Genomic DNA, 25,000 nt, shown 5'->3' with positions numbered 1-25,000 from the left:
TTCATGTTAAAGCTATGGGTGCTTTCCATTTAACCATTTGTCCATGCGTCTCAAACTTCCCATCTCACTGATAGATCAAAAAATTTACATGAAGCCGCATTGATGGCATGGGAAAACAACAAAGTGAAAATGGAAATTCTGAGCAAATACTACGCTGCTTTCCACTCTGATCGGTTGAAACGGAAAAAGTGGAGTACTCACTCTGAAGGTCGTCTGTTTGTTCCGGGAAATTTCCGTTTGATCACCGCCTTTATTTGCATTTCACCCAGTTCAACTGAAAGAGTTTGGCTCAATAGAAAGCATCCCACACTTCCTTGAATAATACTATTCCAAAACTGGAACTTTTCCAAATTTTAAATGCCCTGACGAGATGGTCAACGATGAACAATAATCCATCTTCTGTTCTTTCGTTTGTGTTGATGCTTCAAGTGAATAAAGCGAACAGGTTAAGTCCACCATTGTTCACACCAATTTCTTTATTTTGTACAAGAAAAGGTTTTGTTTGCATTAAAAAGTTATTGAGAAAATAAAGTGAAATAAAATTCCTGCTAAAATAGTAACCTCAAGTATATTTTCAACTAACTTTCTGAACATTTTCATACACATGACAGGCCCCAACGTGGAGCCCAACCCATGGGCATCAATGCCGTTGTTCAGCAAGTGGAGTTTCTGAATCCACGGACCTACTGGTGGCGGAGGGGGAGGTTCTTTTTTCTTCCTGGCACTTTTCTTCTTTTTCTCTTTCTTTCCTTTCTTTCCAGAAGAGGACAAACGAGACCTAGCACTGTTGAAAGTAATGACAGACACTTAAGAAAGTGAAACACTATCTTGTATGAACATAATTCTATCGCGTGCCATATCCATGCCCCTTCTGCTTTTTCAAATCATTATCAAACAATGTCCACTTCAGACAAAGTTTGGTGCAAACTGTTTTAAGAAGTTGAAGTTTTCTCTTACTTTCACTTTTAAAATCCTGGTTAACTAGTCAGTTGTGATGACTACACCTTCCTTATCAACTACAACATCCTGAGCGATTACTTGTAGGTTTTTCGTTGTTTCAAAAGTCGCCCATACATATTTTTTGCATAGCATTTCATATTTCTAATAAGCTGGACATTTCAATGCATAAGCACCGTCACAAACAAACCACTGTGTGTCCAACCTACCTTGCCGGTTTACTCTTTACAGAAACTGAAGATGTTGGCCTGGACACTGCGGACATGGCTGATGATACACCTGGTACAGTTAATGTATTTGCTTCGGCAAACTCTGTTTCTCTTTTTTCAGCACGCTCTATAGCTTCCATTTCCGCGGTATCAGCAAAGAGCTTGATGAGTTCAATCACGCCCTCACACTCTAAAAAGTTGCCATCAAGATAAAGATCCCTGAAGTACAATCACAAAGCAAAGTAAAATATAAATGTGATACTCGTACACATTTACCGACTACAAGACCCCTTGGTACCAAGGTGGGAAATGTTAGGATTGGTGTTTATCAGTTCGGTACACGACAACATTATCTCAGGAGTAGCTGAAGTCAAATAATAACCATCTTGGTCTTACATACGATTTTCGAGAGTCACCGGTCAATTGGTTTCGGCCTCTTAGATGTCCTCACATCAATAAATTCTTACAAGGACATCACTGCTACACATAATGTAAAACATACAATAATGCACTCCAAAACTTCTTAACCTTTTGCGGTATGCAGCAAAGAAAACTGAGGAAAAAAAGGAATGGGATGAATGCATGCGAAGCAACAAACAGTTTTCTACTGCACAAACAACCAACTTTACATACCTTAAGACTTTCTTGGTATATTTGTACTAATTTTGTACTCATGCTATTTGCGTACTGCTAATTGGAGTTGGATAATACGTGTTTTGTTTTACCTTCGGGTGTGTTTTATCCACGAAACATTAACAGGGTATTAAATCATAAACAAATGACAATTTTGTACTTAAGTATAACTAATACCAGTTTAATTTTGGAGCATGGTGTTCCGTGGAAAGAAAGAAAAATGAAAATAAAGATAGAAAAGAGCAATACAAACAACAGAACATTTTAAAAAGGCAAGACGAAATAACTACAAAATGGGAAGGAATATTATTCCCGTTTTTATTCAAACCAGGGGTGTCAAGTTCCACTAACTTGTCGACTGCTGTATAGGAACAGGTGTGAATGTTGCACACCAAATGTAGATACAATAACTGAGAGGTGTGATGTATTCAACACATGTATGCCATTATCACAGTAATCAACTTGTATGGGGTTCCTGGGAAGGTATTCTGGTGACACTCTAGCCAATCATGCTGTGGTGGTATCTGCCTATTTTCAGCCAACTTTAAATCTGATGGAGACTATCACATCTAAAATGGCCACTACAGAATTAAGAATTACACAGAATCATATCAGGCGTTGCATCAGTTTGACAAACAACAAGTAAGCCCACATGTACAGAAGGTGGCAAATGTTAAAATTGCCTAACTTGTCAAAGCTCTATTTGTATATGGTGTACTTCCGCCCTTTCAGCTACAAATCAAGCGAATTGAACTTTATTATGAATGCCTGCTCTTCAACTTCCTAAAGTTCACTTTGACAAGACCACACACAATGTTAATGAATTCCTCAAGACTTTTGATGTTTGAAAGTCCAGTAAAGTTCACATTTCTAACACAATATTGTTCATTCACAAGTAGCCAAATTCAATGGATAAGAGAAATTCACGGTCAACACCAGATCTCAGCTGCAGAAACCCGACAACCTGAAACAAGCATGAAACCATTATTGAACTACCAGACGTGCAAAACCACTGCTTACTACAATTCTGTACACTAAATATCAGACGGTAAGATGATAATTTTATCCAAAGGTTGGTAAAATGCTGCTTGTTTTGCTGGAAACTAACGCTATGTTTCCCATCGCCCATGATTTGAGGCTCTTCTGTGTTCCTTTTTTTGTCTTATTGTTGGGCCGGTCCCTCTACTAATCGGAGCACCATTTGTGTCCTTCCAGCCCCCATGGTGCTGCCACTAGTCTATTACGCTGCGGAATGCACCCTAATAAACAATAAACAGTTGGCTGGTATCCAAAACGATACCTCGTTCTAGAAATAATTATGATTACACCTAAGAATTTGCGTTGATATGTCTCCACTTAAAGGAACTAGGACTAAATTATAAGAATGACCCTGCTCATGCCATCCCCTGCGTAACAACAAGGCGAAATCACCAAATTGAGCAATGCTTATCGACTCTACATTCCAACCTCTTCAGAGACATTGGCGATCCCTTAAAGCATTTTGTTTATGGGGGCAGAGGCTAGAGCTCTTTTCCACATGTGTCCTATAAGGTTTTTGTGGGGATTATGCGGGAGGGTGGATAAACATTGTGTTACTACTGCATGTGCTTGTGGAATTAATTTTTGGGAATCAAAACACTGTTGTAAGGGTAATCTTTACGGATTCTGATTTATTGCAACAAGCCATCAGAGGTCAACTCCATCTTCATTTGCCCTTTGCAAGTACCTCTATAGCTGGGCACCAGTTGTATTATGTCAGGGAGGAATTTGTTGTTCTTTTATGCCGTTTACTGCTGCTTGGAGGGATCCTTTGGAGATCGGAGGTCCAATGTCAAGCCTTGTTTGTGGTCCCTCCAAGCTCCAAGCACCATGCAGGTTGGAGAGTTCCTTGGGTGGTTGGCACTCACAGGGCTGCTATGGTTACCTCCATTGTGGTCTCTCCTTCTGCACTTTACGCCCAACCTATCTTTCTAGCACCAATTGCCAAACTCCTTGTCCATGACTTTAAATGTAGCTGAATGTAACTTAGGCAAGGTTAACCTGGTCAGTGGCCATTAGATAAGGCAATGTTTGGGAAGGCTCTTGGGGATTTTAGGGCCTAATCAAACCTCATGTCTTGTGCGCTACGCAACTTACATTGCTGATCTTTGTGGATCATTCCGGCCAGTTTGCAATCATTGTGAATCTAATTTGCTCCCTCCCATCATAGTAAATTGAGGAACTGCCATGAAAACAATGCTGCTACTATTTATGTTGGAAAGGCCTTGACTGTGCACAATCCTTTGTTTTAAGGCTCACACTACAGTTGAATATCTTAACAGGAACGCTACTATTGGTCACTTGCTCTAACCTTTTAAAATCTATTGTGGTTTTCCACTGATTTCATCGGTTTGACGGTGATGTATCTCCATTGCGGTCTCCCCTTCAGCACTTTAGGCCCAATCTCCCTTCTTAATGCCAGTTCCCAAGTTCATCAATTGTTGATAAAGATTATGACGACAGGCAAATTGTTATTAACCTTGAATTTCATCCAAGTTGTTTGGTGTGAAAATTACTTACGCCAAATCATTTAGTTGACATGTTTTAAGAAAGGTATTAAACTTGACTGCTGAAACTTTTAATGGAGGTTTAAACAAGTCCTCATAAGTTGAGGTGGATGAATTCAGGCTCACCTTATGGCAGTGTTAGAAACTGTTTTTCCCAACAACTCTCCACTAGAGGGACCAAGATCACAGTAATTAAGGCTAAGACGAAGAAGAGTTCTGTTGCCATGCAGGCCTCTACAAAGACCATTACAGCCTGAGTCACCAAATCTGAAATAATAGTAAAGAGTAAAATATGCTTTAGCCACCTTCTGTTTTTTTTATGTGTAGACTTACCTCAGCTCTAAACCAGCAACTGACTTGGTTTATAATTCTGTTTCACAATATGTTTTTTTTATGGTTCCGAATTCTGAGCAACTAGAACAGTCCATAATTTATATTTGTATGTCTTACTTCTGTGCTAAATCCCACAAATTTTAAAAGTTGCTATGCAAATGAAGGCATAAACTTACTTGTTATAATCAAGCAACAGTGCTGTCAGATTGCTCAAACATATTGCCCTACAAACAACAGGATGAAAAATCAATTAACTAATCTAGTAAATACCAAACCAGTGGATAGCATTTTATGTGTCCTGTCCTGGCCTGACTGGCTACTCACAAGTTTGGACATTGGACAAAAATAACTTTGGTGTTCACCTCCCAGCATTGTCCTGAATTTTGTGTGCACATCCTTTGCTTTTTTATCACGAAGTATAATTGGTAAACACGGCATGTGAAATCATTATAAAAAAATAACACAAATAAATAAATCACTAAACTTAACCGTCAATCTATTTAGTCCAGAGCACTAATTGGGGAGACTTTCCAGATCAAATTGGATTTAGAATTGTTACAGATTATGATTGTTCTCTGAAAAACATTTAATACTCTCTTTTTACTAAGGACACCTACGCGCAACTTGAACAAGGAACAGGTCACTGACCTGCAAAGTCTAAAGGCGTAATTATACCAAGGGAATGGGATAATTTGGCCTCACCACCCCTGCAGATTTTGACTAGTTTTGCCTGACCATCCATGGAAAAACGTCATTCTTTCCCTTTCCCCTTCCCCTTCCCCTGCCTGTCCCCTACACACAGAGGAACACACACTGCATAATAATAATAAAAAAAAAAAGACTGATATCCAGACTACCTTTCTTTTAGATCCCTCAAACCCCTGGAATTCATCAGTACTTAGAAACACATAACTATAAGTAAGTAGTATAAGTATAGCAAAATAAGCAGTGAGTAGTGACGTAGTTTGTGTTCATTATATAATTTTAGAGTTGTATTGCTTCATTAGCTACGTGTTAGGGTGATGCTTTGTGTAAAACGCATCCTGGTGTCCTGCTTGCGGAGTAACACGTGTTTTCGGAAGCTGGCAATAAAAGTTGGTCTCTCATGAACACAGGACTTGAGTATACTTCATGGTGACCCCAACGTAACAAATACAGAGACCAAGGAACAAGAAGAAATAGTTTGGAGCCTTTGAGGATACTCCAGAGAAAAGATTTGAAGGGAGACGGTGAGTGATAAAAGTTAACCACACAGGCCGCCATCTTGGATTTTGGAAAGTGCCATGAGTCTCTTCACCGAAACCATACCAGCACAGATCAGCAAGTCTAGATTACTCATCCGCTTATTCGGAACAGTGATCCAGCACACTAAGGACAAATAAAAGACAACTCAACCGGTAAAATATGCGAAAGCAAGCAAAACGCCGATCAATCGCCGAAACTGATTTCACACAAGTAATTCCGTCACCATGCTAGAAACCGACGCCGAAAGGGGCTAAGACAATCTGCAATTGAGCATGCCCCTAGAGCAAGGCTACATGGAGTCCAAATGCCCAAGAGGTTGGACTTTACTTCCAAGAAACTACGCCACGAATATTTGTGCTTCAAAACGTTCGCAAAAAAGGTGTTAGAATGCTACGACAGGCTTGAGGACAGTGTCCAGGTAAACAAAGTGCTTATGTGGATGGGACCAGAGGGCATGCGTCCAACATGAGCTACATCCATTCGCACCTGGAGACAAGGAAAAACTCGACCCGCTTTGGAACTTCTTTGACAACTTGTGTTCCAAGAACGAAGGTTGCCAAGGCTTGTGGAATGCCGCGAGAATGACACTGAAGTTCATGAAACAGGAGAAAGGAGAGTCAGTGGACATTTTCTGCGAACGAATACGTGATGTCCTCCGCCAGTGCAAGTGTAATCCCGCGCTACAAAAAGTCCTTGAAGCTTAAATATGGACTGACTAACTCGAAAATTATAGAAAGTCTACGCTTTACCCAAAGATGCTGACGCCAGCCGTGTTCTCGACACCGCCAGAGCTGAGGAACAAGCTCAGACGCACATACATAAAGTGGAAAAAATTAGAAGGGACCACAACCTGGGAGAAACTAAAAGCGCAGAGGAGTTCCGACAACAGAAGAAGCCCCTCAGCAGAAAGTCCAAGGTTTCCAGTGATGGACGCACCAAGAAACAGTACGACTGCACGAGATGTGGGCGCAAACATGGTCCCAAACAGCGATCTGCCTACGGGAGAGAATGCAGCAAGTGCAACAGGAAGGGCCTCTTTGCTGAGCAGTGACGTAGCAAAGGAAATGCTGATTCTTCTACCAAGCGATCTACCACGCAGAAACAAATATCCAGACCCAAGAAGAAGTTTCAGGAAGCGACTGCAGACTCAGAGGGTAGTGAAGTAGACTTTTCAGAGTACGACACTGATGGGGTCACAGTACAAGCTAACTCTGTGGAAGCAAAGGCTGAAGAGACCAAGTCTACCAAGACGCATTTTGGCAAAAAACTGCCCAAACACGTCATCAAGGTCTATGAGAACCAATCACCTGATACCACTGTTGAACATGAATTACTGAACGGGAGTGCAAAGAAGCCCAAGGGCAAGGTAGACACTGGAGCTCAGGTGAACTTGATGAACTATACGGCAATGATGCAGAGAGAATTCTGCACGACAGTCAAGTGAAACTCACAGGCTATGGAGGAAAGCGCTTCAGGAACCATGGGAAATTCCATATTGACTGTGTTTAAGACAATGATGTCGTTGGCGACGTGTCAAATTCTTTGTATCCGACGATGGCAGTAACTTGTTCTCACTAAAGTTCACCCGTGCAATGAAAATCATTAAGATTATGTATGAGGAGGAGAAGGACTGCAAGGACTGCCATGGTCCTTATGACGTGAGTGAGGTCAGAGAGTATTGAGGAGAAAAAAGATGTCACTCCAGCACCAGACCAAGACTTAAATAAAAACCATGGGATACACCCCAAGTCACCAAGGATGCCAATGTTGTGTTCGAAGGCATTGGAAAGCTAAAAGGCTACCAATACCAGATCGAGATAGATGACAAAGTTCAACCAATGGTCAGCCACAGATACAGTGTGCCTTCACCAATGCAGAAGCCTCTAAAGAAGAACTTAGACTGAATGGTTGACATTGATGTCATCAAGAAGCAAAAAGTAGCAACAAAAATTATTGGCATTTCCACTGGCACTGATGCACCTTCACAACTTTCACAGTAGGTGGAGTGGAGGCATCTCCGGGAATTGGCTTGATATGGACCTGGTCTCTGGAAGAGTGTGTTCTGGTTGTATCATGGCATGATATGGCAGTAAACAGGATCATCCAACGATGTTGAGACTCGGGCTTGAGGCTCAATCCAAAGAAGGCAAAGATCCTATCAGAGGAAATTACTTACTTTTGACATGACATGACTTTTGACAAAGATCCAAGGGATAAAGCGGTTGGCAGCACCAAGAAGAGGCAACACCATGGGTAAGCAATGTACTGTGCACACCCAAGTCCAATAAAGATATCCGAAAATACCTTAATCCAAAGCCACTCAACAAAGCAGTGAGAAGGCCACACCATAATGCACAGACAGTGGAAGATATATGACAGAAATTTCACGGTTGCAGGTACTTCTCCACCCTTGACCAGTCATCTGGCTATTGGAATATCGAAGTACATCCAGACATTGTACACCTACTCACCTTCAACACGCCATTTGGATGATATGCATACAAAAGGCTTCCATTTGGGCTCATGAGTTGCCAAGACGTATTCCAGCGTGCTGTAGATGATTGGTGACATCCCTGAGGTCTATTGCGTTGCAGACATTGTGCTAATTGCTGCAAGGACAAAGGAGGAAAATGATATGGCAGTAAACAGGATCATCCCATGATGACAAGACTCAGGCTTCAGGCTCAATCCAAAGAAGGCAAAGATCCTATATGAGGAAATTAATTACTTCAGCCATACCCTGACGAAGGAGGGATTAAAACCAGACACAAAGAAGATCCAAGGGATAAAGCGATTGGCGGTGCCAAGAAACAAGCAGGAGCTACAGTTACTGCTTGGAATGTTCAACTACCTGGGAACGTTTGTACCCAACCTGGCTGCCAAGACACAGGACCTCCATGCTTTAGTAAAGAAGAGTGCAGAATTTGTGTGGGAAGAGACACAGACCAAGATAATTGAAGCACTGAAGGCCGAGCTCTAAGACAACATGACACCCCAGTCAAGTGCCTGAGTTAGCCACAACTTACTGGAATTATAGATATGACATTGCAGTCATGGATGGGATCATTGTGAAGAAGCAAAGGATCGTGGTGCTGCAGAAGAAGAGAGAGTGTTTACTCCAGAAGCTGCACTGAGTCCATCAGGAAGTGGCCAAATCTATCCAAAGAGCCAGGGACAAGTGGTTCTGGCCTGGCATGATGGAACAGATCAGGAGGCTTATTCTAAACTGCCCATCCTGCCTGGAGCACTAACCCAGACAGAAACAAACAGCAGTTATCCCTGTGATCACAACCAATGCCATGCAGATACTCGGCTGTGACATTTTCCGGCATGCTAGCCGATGGTACAGTTGCATTGTCGACTACTACACAGGATACCCATGGGTGAAAGCAGTCAAGAACCAAGAATCAGATACAGTGATCCAACATTGTCAGAGTGTCTGCAACCAGTTTGGTTACCCTATGGAGGTAGTGAGCGATCGAGGCTTACAATACGCTTCCAGCGAATTCCACGAAATCAGCTTGAAATTCAACATCATCTACAAGCCGGGACCCCTCACTCTTAGTGGAAAAAACGGCCGTTGCGAAAATGCTATTGGGAGACTAAAGAGGTTACTTGAGAAGTCCAAAGAAGAAGAAATGCCAATGGAAGACATACTTCTGAGCATCCGTGAGACACCACAAGATGCCAATACACATTCACTCTATGAGCTGATGTTTCACAGAAAGGTCAAATTAGACCTACCCTCAATACCACTGAGCCTGTTTGACAGCACCAACAGCATCAACGCAGGCCATAGGAGTGTGAAGCAAGCAGAAAGAACCAATGAAGGTAAAAACAGAGGTGAACCCCAAAGGCTGGAGCAACATCATACAATTATGTTTATGAAGAAACCTCAGGAAAAGAAGGCCCGATAGTCAAGTGGGACGATCGTTTCAGTGGACGGACAACGATTACCGGTACACACTGTGAAAGATGATCCAACTGGAACACATTATTCCAGAGACCAGATCCATATCAAGCCAATTCCCCGAGATGCCTCCACTCCACCTACTGCAAAACTTTCTTCCAAAAGACGGGAAGAAGGTGCATCAGTGCTAGTGGAAATGCCAATGATTTCTGTTGTTTCTTTTTTTCTTGAAACAAGAGGGAAGACGTAGCTTTGCGTTAATTCATTATATAATTTTAGAGCTGTATTGTTGCATAAGCTACGTGTTAAGGCGATGCTTTGTCTAAAACGCAGCCTGGTGTCCTGCTTGTGGAGTAGCATGTGTTTTCAGAAGCTGGCAATAAAAGTTGGTCTCTCATGAACACAGGACTTGAGTTTACTTCAAGTAGTGGTCATATTGTTTTGTTAGTGGCTTTTTGTATGTGTTGCAATTAAAATAATAAAAAACAGCATAATTTCCACTTCATTGACATGGCGTTAAGTTCCCCACTGGCCCGGGGTACCCAAACAAAGATTAACTCCTAAAATTGTTGAGTTTGTTCAACTACATTGTTCAATTGTCTTATCCCATGGCATAGAGAATACAGCCAATCAGTAAACTAAAAAAACCTGTTGCATATTCTGCAGTATGCAACAGCTAGTATTCCATGAAAAAAAATCCCAGCATTCCTCGCCGCCTATAAATTTTTTCCCGCTGAAAGATCAATTGAAGAGCTGGCGACAGGTCAAAATTTTCATTCAGAAAAAAATACTGTCAACGGCTAAACCATGGAAGAAGAATACCCCAGTTTTGGCCTTAATTTTGAATTCCTGAAACCTGACGTCGAACCGGAAAGTTAATTCAATGAGTGGCATAATTAGTTATGCAAAGCTTTCTCGTGGTATACCATGAATATTCCACTCATGACTTGATTTTTCTTTGTATACACACTTGCCTAAAGGCTTGTGTGTATACTAAGAAAAATCAAGTCACTCATGGGATATTTCACGGTATACCACTCCAAAGCATTGCATAACTAGTATGTATCCCCATACATTTAATGGACATAAAAATTAAGTCCATTCTCTTCTTGTTAATTCCCTGCCCTGTCAATTGACCAGTGTACAACCTCAATCTAACCGACGACACCATAGTCAAATTTATAAAGGCCAAAAAATTCAGTTTTAACCAAATCCTCCTTTTGCCACAATTTTGGCATTTACTAGAGCTATTCATTTAGCCCTCTGTTTTGTACAACATAATGCTTTTTTACAGCAATATTCCACAAATTAAAATAAAACCCTTGTAGCCTTGTGCAGTCAATTAGACTGCCTTTTATTACTGCATACTATAAAAATTCAAGATTTGTCCCTAGAGAACTGAAATCCTGCTGCATCCTCCCTGATACAGCAAGTTTGGGTCTCATGATCAATCATGCAGTTACCATTCACTCGACACTGACATATTATCACCCACTAAAATTATCACTGCAGGCTTATTTGATGTATTTAATTTATTTGCTATATGCTATTTTCCTTAAAAGACAATTCTATCCATGGATAATTTGACCACAAGTTCTAGATCACAAGTAGTCACATCTCATTTAAGATCTGGCCCTTAATGGACTTAGCTGAGCATCTGTTGTTCCTAATGATGGGAAATTGATGTTATGGATGGTTTGGAAAAGTCATTATTGTAGGTTCATTATTTTGTTACAAAAAGCAACAAGTTTGTCATCAGTGTGTTTATTTGTGTCAAATATTCAACTCAGAATGAGCGGACAAATTTCAATCAAGTTTCTCACTGGAGAGCTTTTTGGTGCACCATGGGAGAACAGACTATTATTTTATTTTGTTATTTACCTTTAATTATAAATTAAATAATAGTTAGTTTTTTTTAATCATCCATCCTTGACAGACCTACCACCTGATTCTTGTCAAATTTAGATGTAACTACTGTACCCCTCTCCCACACACACTAAGGTTACAGTTTACAATACCTTGCAAGTCTGTCCACACCACAGCTGTCAATACTACACCCCATCAATTCAAGGTACTGGATAGGATAAATAGACTGCTCAAGAAGCAATGCCTACAATCAGGAGGACAAGTTCATTATGTAAAAGCTGACTATTGATAAATGAAAAAAAAAATACAATTTTGAGTAAGTTTTAGACAAAATATGGCAAATACATAATTTTTTGCTGACGTGTATTTGATTCAAGGTTTGAATCTTAGCTATATTCATTTGTTAATTTATATTAAAAAAGTAGGGTCTGCAAGGGTAAAATCCGTACAAACCAGTGTGGCTGTGTCTTCATGCTTCATGGGCACATCCCATATGTAGAGCTCCTTCACATGCACATAACGATTACTTCGTATTGCTGCCACTAAAGGTGGCACTTTGACCGGCAACTCTTCTGGTGGGCCAGGTGTTAAAATGAACTACAGGAATAAAGCAAAATTTAAATAAAATAATGTAAGTCATTATTTTTCAGTTGTTTCACCACAGGATAAATGTACCACTTAAAGTTTTTTTATTTTACAGAAATCATCCCAGAATAAACAATTGAACAGAATAAATTAATTAATCAAAATTGGTGGAACGGATATAGTTCAGGAATTGAACTGCAGTTCATGCAGAAAACAGAAAAGGGGAAATATGGATTGAAGACCTTATTTGAATTATTTACATACTGAATTATGAATTCAAAACATGTTCTGTCTCATGCACTGTTCAGAAGTTGTATGGTATATAGAGGGTGATTTCTCAAGACATTCTGCAAATTACATGTACATGTAAAACCTATGAAAGTGTGTTATGCTGAAGTGTAACAACCTTGTTTGTGATCCTTACAGCAACCTAAACCCCAAAACTCTTTCCACCAGGAACAATATCAGTTTTCGAGGCCAATAAAATGTAAGTAGTCCTTTAAATCTATAAATTTACGACAAAACTTGTCTCTTCATACCTTGCATTCACAAATGAAAAAAAACAACAACAACAAAAGAAAAAACAAAAACAAAAACAAAAGCCAAAGCATGAACCACAAAAATCACTTAATACACAGTCACACTCTGTAAATCCTGACCTTTGCTAAAAGAGTGTTGTTATCAGCATACTGGTTGATAAGCTTTTTCACATCAGAGTGGGGATAGCTGTTAAAGTCCTTGCTTTTCAGCTCGTACTGTTGCCTCACCGACTTGAGCAAGTCAGCAATAGTCTGAAGACCCTTAAGGCCCTTTTTTTTAGCACTCTTTTTTTTCCTCTTTCCCTTTTTAGCAACAGGCATTATGACCTAAATAAGAACAACAACAACAACAACAACAGAAATTGTGAAAAAATTAATGTACTGTTTATTCTTTTTGGCAGGGGGGGGGGTCTTAGGAAGTATCTGTTCATTAAGTCACTTTTTTCATGATTCACCCATTTTCTTTAATTTGTTATTCAATCATTTATCTTATTCTAACGTACAACCTTAATTAAACCAGGCCTTTGGCCTTCACAATTGATTACTTATCTGCATTTCTAAATCCATTGCAGTCAAAAATACAAGAATTAGATAAAATCTGATCTAAACAGTTACTTTCATTAAATTTGACAACATCAAATTACATAATTTCATTGCTGGCTTAAATGTCATTCCTTCAATTACTCTTGATATATCTGACATACATATAAACCCTTTGCGCTTAATTTATAAACTTAAACTTGAATTCTTTCCACCAAGCTATATGACTTTGCTGTTGTCATCTCTCATCTCCCTCTTTTCATATACCTGCCAACTCTCACGCATTATACGTGAGTCTTGCGCCTGCGGACCAAACAAATCGATCTCACGCATTGAGGACAATTTCTCACGCGTGACTCACAAATCCGGATGAGCTGTTCTTATTTTAACAAACTTCATTTCATTTCACATTTGTTATGTATTATTTCTTTACCCTTTATAACAATCGCAAATAAAGCTTTCAAATGTCTACAATCCGTTCGAATCGTATTAACGTGTTTGAATGAGGTCTTCGCAATATCTTTGGGCATTTTCGGCAACATTCGTAAGTCTTCAGAAAGACGTCGGAAATCTTCGGAAGTGACTCGGACATTTTTGGAAATCCCGCTCATGACGAGACAAAAATCTCATGCATTTGACATAGAAAAAGTTGGCAGGTATATTATCACACCTTCTAGAGAGAGGTTAATTACCCAAAATATTTTATCTGAAGGACCCTTTCGTAAGCAGTGTTTGAAGAAAGGGACTTAGCACTCAGAAGTAACACAAACATCTTATGAGGCCCCATTAGGGGGGGTCTTAATATCCTGTATCCCTGTAATGTTTTGACCAAATATCCCGTATCCCATAAATTCCGGTTACAAATATCCTGGAAATTAAAGTATCAGCCATTTTTCATATGTTACTCTTTTTAAAATTTATTAAAAATATTTTTTTAAAATAAACTCTAGTGAGCAGCACACAGCAACAGATCTTGTCAACTTCTTTATTTTCTCCTACCGGTTTTGTCTGATAACACTGACTTCGTCAGGGAGTTTGAACAAGACAGCCAGTGAGGGAACTTATTTTATACCTAATCATTGTAGTACAAATCACGTTCCAACAAGGATGTGAACAGCGATAAAACAAAAGCAAACAATAAGCAAGGAACCGCACAACGAAAATGCTGCACGCATATGCAGGATCTGTATTTGGTAGACCACTCAACTCGCATTGATGTTCTACTTTTTTGCTGTGCTCCACTGTGCTGACGAGAGCCAACCAGCTCGAAACAGCTGTCCACAGTTGCCGCATTCTGTTGATTCTCGGTTTGGTCTCTATCATGTCGCTGTCGTGTTAAGTTTTCTACGCAGTCCGATCAGCCTTGCAGAAATTTGAGCGAAACACAAACCATTAGTGCAGGATTTGACGGAAATCCTGTGTGACGCTGAAAATGTGCAATGTTTAATTTTGGGGCTCACGGATTTAACGTTTCTTAAATAAATTTAACGTTAAATAAATTGTGGGTGTTTTTTCGCTTTTAGCACCCTTGTTGGAACGTGATTTGTACTACAATGATTAGGTATAAAATAAGTTCCCTCACCGGCTATCTTGTTCAAACTCCCTGACCAAGTCTGTGTTATCAGACGAAATCGGTAGGAGAAAATAAAGAAGTTGACAAGATTTGTTGCTGTGTGCTGCTCACTAGAGTTAATTTCAAAAAAATTGTCGCAGTTGATTTTATAAATACATGCCGTAACGTCATGAATGACTTTGACCTGCGCATTACAGAGGTCTCGCCTCGATCAGGTGGCGCTGCCTTGATTGAGTGCTGGCGTGCTATTTTTAGTACTTCATGTTACCCCCACATAGTGCCCATGATGAACCGATGACTGGTCAAGAAAATCAAAAACGGTTTGTTTTACACATATATTTTTCATTCATATCTAATCATCAACAAAAATACAGAAAAGGGCATATATTTAGTAATCCAAGAATGTTTCTCATCAAACATCTGATATGTTACAATTTTTTGCGAATATCCCGTATCCCTGAAACTAGTACTTCTCAATATCCTGTATCCCAATAACTTTTTCCTCAAATATCCAGTATCCCGGTAATTTTTTCCGCGAATATCCCGTATCCTGAAAACCCCTAATAGGGCCTCATTAGTTGTGTCCTTATAATAAATTATTGATTCTAGATGCGGTGCTCTTAAGCTGCCATTTTCCTCATCACTAATCAGGACTAAGCATTTCACATTATCCTTTCCTTTCCAAATAAAGTTAAATAAGATTTTGTTAAAGATTTTGATTATGTCCTTGTGTATACACACTAAACCAGCCAATACATGATGACCGGGACCGAGAATGTTTTTATGATTTGTATGTGTCCAAGAACCGTTAAGGATTCTCCAATTCCAAAAGTGCAGCTTTTCTCTTAATAATAGATTTTAAAATTTCTTCAAAAATATATTAAGCTTTTTCCAAAGAACCTGAATGTACGTAAAATAAACACCTAGGATTTTTATGGCCTTTTCACACTAATACTTCTATTTGCAGGGGTTGTTAGAGTCGCCGATATTGGATTCTTTTTTCCCAAAAACATTATCTCCGTCTTTTCATGATAAGAAACTGAAACATTTACATTTCGGGGTTTCTGGGGTAAGTTTTAGGCCAGTTATTGTTTAAAATCCAGTGAAAACTAAGATGATGCTGTTATCAACAAGTCAATTAATGGCTAGCTTTCATGGTCTCAAAGATGAAAACCTCAACTTAAAAATTTGAAATCGTCAACTGGAAAGAGTCAGTGAAACAAGACTGTTGGGAGTGAAATTCAAAGAGAACTTAAAATGGAATGATCATGTTAAAGACATCGCTAATGCTTCTTATGGGGTCTTACGCACATCGCGCAAATTAAAACACTTTACAGACTTCCACCTACGTAACAGACTTGCAAACTCGCTTGTGTTATCAAGGCTCGACTGCTGTGATACGGTCTATTCACCTTTGCCAGTCAGGATACTTGTTAAAATGTCTTCATAATATTGAGTTTGCCGTCGCAAGTTTTGTTTATGGCAGATATATGTAAAATTATGATATTGGAGACATTTTAAAGCTGAACTGGCTCCCAGTTAAAGAGAGAAGGGATTTTAATTTGCTTTGAAGTTGACTTTTAAAGCACTTCACGCTAAGCAGTGGCCTTCATATTTAAACTTACAGAGATTCTATATATTTAACAATTATTCAACGAGCGCCATTTTGAAGCGGTAAATCGAAAGAATAACTTCTAAGAAGCACTCGACATCTAGAATGGTGGAAATTGGAGAGTTCCTGTCGAAGGAATCGTGCTTTCGTTGACAGTCTTAGACCACGATTGCAGACAGAAAAGAGGTCATTGAGAAGCTTACGTTATCGCGATGGAATTCCCGCAATTTCCCTTGAAACCCTGAGTAGCGTAACACAAGGGAAACAACGTAACGCCATCTTCGTGACTCAAACTATTCCATTAGCAAGGATTGTATTATAAATCTGCGAAACATACAGTTGGAATAAATGAATCAGCCTCAGCGTCATGCGTAATGCCAGTATAGCAGGCATCTTGTTCATTAAACTCTCTCCTCTCCTACTCGGGATGTATTGTCCTGATTGTCTTCAACAAAAAAAGGCCAATCAAAATCCTTTTTTGTCACTTATATCGCAAGGGAGGGGACCCACTCACCCCTACCTGTGTGACGTCAAAGCATCATTTGATATATTTATTAAAAACGGATTAAATTGTCGCGCCATATTGTTAACATGTTTTGGACTCAAGTGTGCTGTTTTCAAACGGAAATTTCACCATTTTGAAGCGGTGAATCGAAAGAAAAACTTCTAAGAAACACCCGACATTTAAAACGGTGGAAATTGGTGAGTTCCTGGCGAAGGAATCGTGCTTTGTTTGACAGTCTTAGACCACGACGCGAGACTGAAAAGAGGTCATTGAGAAGCTTATGTTATTGTAATGGAATTTCAAAAATTTCCGGTGAAAGTCTGAGTCCCGTAACGCAAGGGAAACAACGTAACGCGATCGTCGTGACTCAAACTATTCCATTAGCAAGGATAGATTTATCAATAGGCGAAGCATACAGTTGGAATTAATGAATCAGCCCCAGCATCACGCATAATGCCAGTGTAGCAGGCATCTTGTCTGTTTGTTTGTTTTGCTGTGACTGTTGAAGGGAAAGTCTAAATACATATGGTCCCTCGGGAAACTAGTTAGTTTTGTTTTCCCTAGAGTCCTGATGTTTTTCTCGACTTCATCTCAGGAAACATCAGGACTCTCGGGAAAACAAAACTAACTGTTTACCTCGGGACCATACATTAAGTGTATACTATTCACCTCCACTTTGGTGAATAATTGTTAATTATGAGCTTAAGCTAACTTTATATGTACAATTTTCCTCTATTTTATCTCAGTTGATACTCGACTGATCGCAGAACACTATACTCATTCTTACCTTAACAATGTACTTAAAAGTGAGTCCAGTTCATTCCATGGAAATGCAAAGAATTCACTACTGCACTGACGTAAATTGCATGTACAGCAATCAGCAGTGATTTCATTTGCGGTCTTAGCAACCAACCATGGTCGCAACGAACGAGTTGCTGTTTTCGCCTCTTCGATGGAAGAGGAGGTCTGAAACCAATCGTGACGTCACGCGGTAATCACAACAAAGATGGCGGAGGAGAAGGAGGCGGGAGGGCTGGGACATGCGAAGGAAAGGTGCAGTTTACTGAGAAAGCTCAAACATACGGTAGAAAACCTTCTAATGTCGGATTTGGAAAATAAATGGGATACATGTGATGGTGTGAAAAAAATGATTGGTGATTTAGAACGTATCATTGAACACGGGAAACGCGGACAGCAGGTAAGACGTTACCTAGCCAAATTTAGAAGTTCAATTTAAGCTTCTGATACATGTTAGGGAATTCAAGCTCGTAAATAGATTCCATCGGACTTTTAAAATTTTCAATCTGTTTCGTAGACAAAACTAATTTAGAGATGATCATCATGTACTACCAGAATTTCTATGCTATGTATATCATGTGGACTGAAATATCAACCACCAGCTCAGAATCGACTTTCCTGGAGTCCGGCCTCAGTCGAAATTGAAAGCACGCACAAGCAGATCTGCCAACCCGGGCCCTGGAAAAGTAAACCCTGGGTAGCAAATCCATTTGATGTCGGAAAACCATTCGATAAATCGATATCAATCGCTAAATTCAGATTCAATTTTATCGATCGATAAAAATCGATACTCACACGTTGGGGAAGTTTCAACCAATTATCAATTTTATCGGATTTATCGATCATTATAAAATCAATTTGTTGGTTTGCCCTTTCAGAAGCTGTTTGTTGAGGCAGCATTTAATTGTGACTCTAATTTTCTAGATTTAGAAGATGCCAGCGAAGACAACATAACACCTGTAGGCGCTAATGATTTTTCAGATCTGGTCGTCCAGACCATCAAATTCATAAAGGGAATGTACCAATTTGAAGGATACGTTTTATGCTAGTCCTTCGAATTTCTTCAAAACAGTGCGTACAAGTTTCGGAGTGATTATTTTTCAAGATTTTGTGAGCTTGTTTAAATCCTTTGTTGATTTTGTTTCGATAAATTTCAAGATAAACTAGTATCAATAAATTCAATATTTATCAATAAAATCAATAACGCTAATCGGAAAAATCACCGATTATTGATTACTCACAACAAAAAATTTTATCAATTACCTACCTGATTAACTTATTTCTATCGATTTTATCGAATACCAATTTCATCAATTTACCCTGGGAAGTTAAGTTTGGAGCTTGAACTAAAAAACTGTGGGTCTGCATATGCAGCCCCATACATTACCTATGTAAACATTTTGCAACTCATCCTCTATTCACGCTTGCCAGTGATACTTGGAACACATATAACAATGTATGTGGCTGAGCAGAAATCTTTCCAGAGCAGTTCATACTGCATTGGAAAATGCTCACAATAAGGCACTATTCCTCTGTATTACTATGTGGCCTAAGAACTAGAAATAATTATTTTTAGCAATTAGTTAATTATGAGTTGAAATGGACTAAAGATGAGGCAGAGTATAAAATTCACTTTGGGGGATATTTTTTCCAAAAAATCATGAGATTTGTTATCATTCATCTCCAGTACGCTCTATAGTGCACCTAACTCCCAAAATTTTTTCTCCAAAAAAATCTTCATATTTTGGTGAGTATCTCTCCAAATACATTTTTGACTTGGCTAATTCTTCACTTTAATTTTTTATGCCCTGTTGAAGTCAAGTTCCAAATGGTTCACAACCTCATAAATGTGCAAATGGTATTACTAGCACTGTTGTGTACTGAAATGTTGTAGATTACTCAAGCGTCATTGCCTTTGTCATCACCTGCTATCACAGAAGTATGAACTGTTCTGAAGCTGTCTTGCTCTAACTCGTTCATTGAACTCTGACCACAACTGGCGAACCACTAATAAAATATAAACCGTGCTCGTTCTTTAAACTCTGATCATGATTGACAAGCTGCCAAGCTGTTGAGCCACTTAATTATAATGGAAACTCTCGTAAGCAGACACCCACCAGATGTGAGAAAGTTGTTGATCACTGGAGCTGGCTGCTTACCAGAACGTTCTGGTACATGTAAGTGTCCACTACAGGTGTAACGGATAGATGGCCTCTTACAGAAGCTTACCCAGCTGACAATATATTGGACTTTGGAAAATGCAAAAAAATACCACCTTATTAAAAAGTTTTTTTTTTTTATTGCCTTATGCAATGCTTCGATAATTGCGATAACTGTAATTAATGCACTGTAAAATCATTGTGGTGATCAGTGATGCGAGGTTGAGTGATTAGAAGAAGATTAATGAGATTTCCTTTCACGTGTCTACTTCAGGAGCTTAAAACAAAAAAAAATCTAAATTGTTACCCCTGAAAGTGTCCGCGGACGCTTACAGGAATGTCTGCTTTTGAGAATGTGCAAATACAGAGTGTGTACGGGAGTTCAAACAGGGTTTTGTGTTTTGTGATAATTAGACCTGTCTGCTTATGAGAGTTTCTGTGAAGAGAGCTTCCATTGTATAAACCTTACTCGTTCTTTTACACTCTGACTGGGACTAGTGAGCCACCAAGCCATCAAGCCACTAAAATACTAAACTCTTACTGCATCTGGTGAGCCATTGAGCTGTTCTTTGCACTCCCACTGCGACTGAAAATTAGCGGGTGTATACTTTGAGCATATTACTGAACTATTCGATGACAGCCATCAAGCTCCATTCTGTCTAACAAAGTCAACCCATCTCTTTCTTTGTTTCTTCCCTTCGAAACAAGTGAAGTGTGTGGAGTGTTGTTGTGTTCTTGAAAACATGTCACAGCAGCCACCATACCCAATTGCTCTGTAAAACTCAGTTACAAACCCAAATGGTGGCAATTTTAGGTGACTTTCCATATTTCGGGCATAAAAAGGTGAAGGTTTAGCCAAATCAAATAAATTTTTGCACAGATACTTGCCAAAATACGAGGATTTTTGGGAGAAAAAAATTTGGGGGGAGCAGGTTTGCTTTAAGGAGCAGTGTAGTTGATAGTAAGATTACCAAATGAAGTAAAAAGTGTATGTCAAAGTGCTGAAGTGAGCTCATGAATTTTCCATCTCTTTGATAGGGTTAACGCTCAGTAGGAAATTCATTATAACAATTTAGCAATTTAATATTCACTACGGAGTTTCTTTTCTGATACATCAGTTGTGCCATTAATGCAACTGGTACAACATATTAATTGTTTACGTAGTTAGCAGGCCTGAAGGATGTGAATGCAAATCCTGGTGAGAACCAGAGCTAGATTATGATAGTACCAGTTGTGGTATTAACTTGTGGTGTTTGAAGGTCATCATGTTACTTTAAATATTTACAAAATTTTGTTTTTAATTACTTTCATCTACCAATAGACAACAAATGAGATAGACAAGCAAAGCACAAAATCGGGTACTTCGTTCCAAGACACTGTTCCTGAGAGCATCCCATTCATTAAGGGGACTGAAATTGATCTTCAACAGGCCTTCCTTGAGCATTCTTTGTCATTGCATTTGTTGGAGTTAGTGAACAATAGAAAACAGATATTGCATCGGTACCATGGTAAGAACTCACAGTCAACTTCATTAATTTTTACTTTTGCCAGCCTGATGGTAAAGGTACATGTAAAGATACAGGTAATAGTAGTAAACAATTACAAAGAAGAGAAGACTTGTGACATATTGCTTTTAAAATTCAGGACTTGTAGCTGAACATTATATTTCTTGGAAATTTCTTTCTAACTCCAATTTAATGGCACTCTAGTGGCTAAAATCTATGTAAATGTTCAAATGATATCTGTACTATTATAATATTATACAGAAGAATGATTCTTTTGCAGCCAGGCTGTTGCACAAAAAAAAACCCTGAAAAATTTAGGCTTGTCAGGTTTTTTTTTTATCAATAGTCTCAGGTTGAATTGATAGCTGTGAGAATCTTTCTGATATATAATCTTTCATCTGCAGCGTATGTACCTGTTTCATAAGAAATCTGCACTAATGTTTGTTTTTTTAAATTAACTTAAGGCTAGACTTATGAGAAAGTGTCTTAAAACAACCTCAAAGGAGGTTTTGTGGTAAGACACAAATCATTAATGCACAGCTGGGAACAGCTGGGAAGCATAAGTGCAAATTTTATGTGCCATCATGATTATTTTAGTTTACAATCTGTAGTAATTTGGCAATGCCACACACAAGAACATACCCTGGATTTATTGATTGATATACCAGAAATGCTTGAATTAGTGCCCAGGGTGCTACAGTAATTTAATTTCTGGGTCGAGATGGGTGCACTAATTCAAAGGGGGGTGCTTATTTTGTTTTTCAAATTTTGGCCTCAGACTAATACAGGGCGCGACGAAAGTGCTGTCCGATAGCCCGGGGCTAGTGGAATAACTTGTCGGGCTAGCGTTTTCTTATCGCAGCTTGCCCGACGGGCAAGCACCTCCATTGGTTCCTCTGTTCTGATGTTGATAAATTGAGCTTTTATACCAAAAATTTATCGTAGCACGACAACGTTTTGCGCCGCAATTTAGTTGCATCCGTAAATAACGTCACCACTTTTTCTGTTTACATAAGCGGCCAAAATATATTTTTTGAAATGACAATATTTTCCGACTGACAGCGTGCAGTGCGAGACAATCAGTCTAATTAAATTCCAGCCAAGTCACGGTTCAGTGGAATTTCTCAGAATTTTAGGTGCGTTTCGTTGGGAAAATCCAAATCCGGATTCTTGTTTCTATTTTAAGGCTGCCAATTCATTATTAAAACAAAAAAGAACCACTTCGTGTGAAATAAAATAAAACAAGAAAAAACTCGCTTGAAGAAAAGCTAGCGGACCTGGCGCCGTAATCGAGTTGCGTGTTTGTTTTTATTTTTTATCGGATGCTAACGGCGCCAGGTCTGGAAGAGTTTGTCCGCTTGACGAGCTTTGAAGAGAATTTACTCCATCGAATGTCGACAGACTTCAGATTACAGTGGTAGTTTAATTGACCGATCGCAACGTTCATGACATTCACAAAAATAACTGTGTTGTGATTTCCATAAATTTATAGTATTTTTCACCGTCGACGGGGGAAAGTGTAAACATCGAAGGAACGAACCCATTCGAATGCAGAGGTTATTTTCCTTTATTATTTCGCCCATGTTTGAATGAACGTTTACTCTGAAGCAGTCATTTGCAATTTAACTGCATTGATTATATGCAAATTGCACTGGGCCGACAGCAGCGTTTCACAACCTCGACATTTGACAGAAGCGCGGGTCGTAGAAGAGAGTTCTACAGAAAGAAGAAGAAAAATTAATTACAATGCTTCTGTGTTAACTTGCTGTCGAATGTGATTTTCTATAAAGCAAGATGTGGACGAACGTAAATATTAAAGTTGTGAAATTTTCTTGTAACACTAATTGAAGTCGCAGAGAGAGAGTGGCCGACCGCCGGCGCGCATTGTTTTTCTTTCACTTGAATAAAGTTACTTTTTCTCACCTACTTGCAAACTGATTTTTCTTATTACACGTGCGCGTGTCGATGCGTGGGAAAGTCTACTTCCAAGCTCCCTCAATAGTAGCCTGTATGTTGTTTGGAGCATGTTCAGTGCAGATGAAGATGGATTGTGAGTTTCAAAAATAACCGTCTGTCAAGAAACATGAATATCTCAGCTGATTTACGAAAGTTACAACAGTTGGAATCTGGTGCTTCTCAGTCTGAGCTGGTACAAGCTATCCAAAACAGATATGGAGAAGTGCAAAATCAGATAAGGTCTCAGGAGTTCCCAGAATGGAAAGATTTACCCAAGGACAACCTAGCACAGCTGTTGATCCCTAATGATTTACTAAATGATTTTCCCCTTGGAGTAGAAGCCAGGAAAGTGACAGGTGACGGCAACTGCTTGTACAACGCCGCTTCAGTAGCGCTGGTTGGAAATGAAAGCTTTTCACCTCACTTGCGGCTTCTAACTGCCACTGAACTTTACGATAATGCACAATTCTATGTCAAGCACCCGAAGTTAATTGAAGCTGTCAATGACTGTGGTCTTCCTGAGGTAAGCCTGTTCATACAGTGCTTGTCAAAGAATGGACTTGAATCTTGGGACGAGAAAATGGATCATGTCGCAGCAGTTCAAAGTGAAGCTATTGGTGGATGCAAGGACGGAGAGTGGAGCTGCATGTTTCATCTGATGGCCCTTGCAACCGTTTTGGGACGACCGATACTCTCTGCATTTCCTAACTGTGACATGAATACACGTCCTCTCTTTCATGGCTACATTTTACCCAGACAAAGCATGGATGGGAATACAAAATCACCAGCAATGATACTGTGGTCAAGGGACGGCAGTTTGGATAATCGGCCAGGAAGCTGGTATCAGTCGAACCATTTTGTGCCACTATTCAAGATCGACCGCCCACCAGATATTGCGTCGAGTCAAACTAAAGACAAAAAGCGAAAGCTTGAAGACGCAAATGATGCTGGCAAAGAAAACGGGAAAAGAAAACGGATGACATTAACAGATTACTTTCGATTTCCTTCACAATGTACAAGTAAGGTGCAACAAGGCACAGCAAGGCACGGTGACAAGGCAGGTCCACACAGAACCGAGACAACACCACCTGGTTTAGCCTCCCCTGTGGCTCCTTTGGCCAGTTCTCAGAATGAAACATGCAAAAAAGCTCTTGGAAAGCAGGCCATCTCATCAACTTCATGTTCTGAAGAGAAGACTTCAAAGGAAAAGTATGAAGAAAAAAGGCAACGCGAATTCAAACAGCATTGGAAGGATGACTATCCATGGGTAGAGCACGATCCAGTGCAAGACAACATGTTCTGCAAAGTATGCAAATCACGATGTATATATTTGTGTTTTCTGTTGCTTTTCGATGCTTTTCCTGTGCTTGTTTATTTGTAACTATAGGCTTCCATAAGCAAGAAATGGAATAGTCTATATGCATGATGATTGATTGTCAGTTTGCCTTTTAACCTTATTCCACTTTTTTGAATTTTGCCTCTTAACTTAGGTGTGCCGTGCTTTTCCTGCTCTTGCTGACAAGTCAAGT

The 25,000-nt window shown here is 39.4% G+C and overlaps 3 protein-coding genes across 4 annotated transcripts in view; 2 read left to right on the top strand and 1 right to left on the bottom strand.

Moving 5' to 3' along the window:
• Positions 1–18,009, bottom strand: part of LOC146471139 (uncharacterized) — a 22,421-nt gene extending 4,412 nt beyond the window's left edge. The window contains exons 1-8 of the mRNA XM_085121179.1: positions 17,841–18,009; positions 12,944–13,150; positions 12,153–12,296; positions 11,852–11,943; positions 4,855–4,902; positions 4,472–4,612; positions 1,167–1,385; positions 584–784 (exon numbers count right to left, since the gene is read on the bottom strand). Coding sequence (XP_084977305.1) covers positions 584–784; positions 1,167–1,385; positions 4,472–4,612; positions 4,855–4,902; positions 11,852–11,943; positions 12,153–12,296; positions 12,944–13,144 — 1,046 coding nt within the window. The 5' untranslated portion in view covers positions 13,145–13,150; positions 17,841–18,009. The remainder of the gene's footprint in view (positions 1–583; positions 785–1,166; positions 1,386–4,471; positions 4,613–4,854; positions 4,903–11,851; positions 11,944–12,152; positions 12,297–12,943; positions 13,151–17,840) is intronic.
• A 50-nt stretch (positions 18,010–18,059) lies between these two features.
• LOC146471137 (run domain Beclin-1-interacting and cysteine-rich domain-containing protein-like) overlaps positions 18,060–25,000 on the top strand; it is a 40,548-nt gene continuing 33,607 nt past the window's right edge. For both annotated transcript variants that reach the window (XM_085121173.1, XM_085121172.1), the window contains exons 1-2: positions 18,060–18,251; positions 21,332–21,518. In XM_085121173.1, coding sequence (XP_084977299.1) covers positions 18,060–18,251; positions 21,332–21,518 — 379 coding nt within the window. The remainder of the gene's footprint in view (positions 18,252–21,331; positions 21,519–25,000) is intronic.
• The window catches only part of LOC146471138 (zinc finger protein 862-like), a 4,173-nt gene continuing 2,436 nt past the window's right edge, over positions 23,264–25,000 (top strand). Inside the window, exons 1-2 of the mRNA XM_085121200.1 lie at positions 23,264–24,834; positions 24,962–25,000. The exon at positions 24,962–25,000 is cut by the window's right edge and continues 292 nt beyond it. Of these exons, the coding sequence (XP_084977326.1) occupies positions 23,599–24,834; positions 24,962–25,000 (1,275 nt within the window). The 5' untranslated portion in view covers positions 23,264–23,598. The remainder of the gene's footprint in view (positions 24,835–24,961) is intronic.

This window comes from Pavona decussata, unplaced genomic scaffold (genome assembly GCF_977016875.1).
Source record: "Pavona decussata unplaced genomic scaffold, jaPavDecu1.1 SCAFFOLD_106, whole genome shotgun sequence".
NCBI lineage: Eukaryota > Metazoa > Cnidaria > Anthozoa > Scleractinia > Agariciidae > Pavona > Pavona decussata.
Note: the sequence above shows the minus strand (reverse complement) of the source record. Positions and strands in the feature narration are given on the sequence as shown.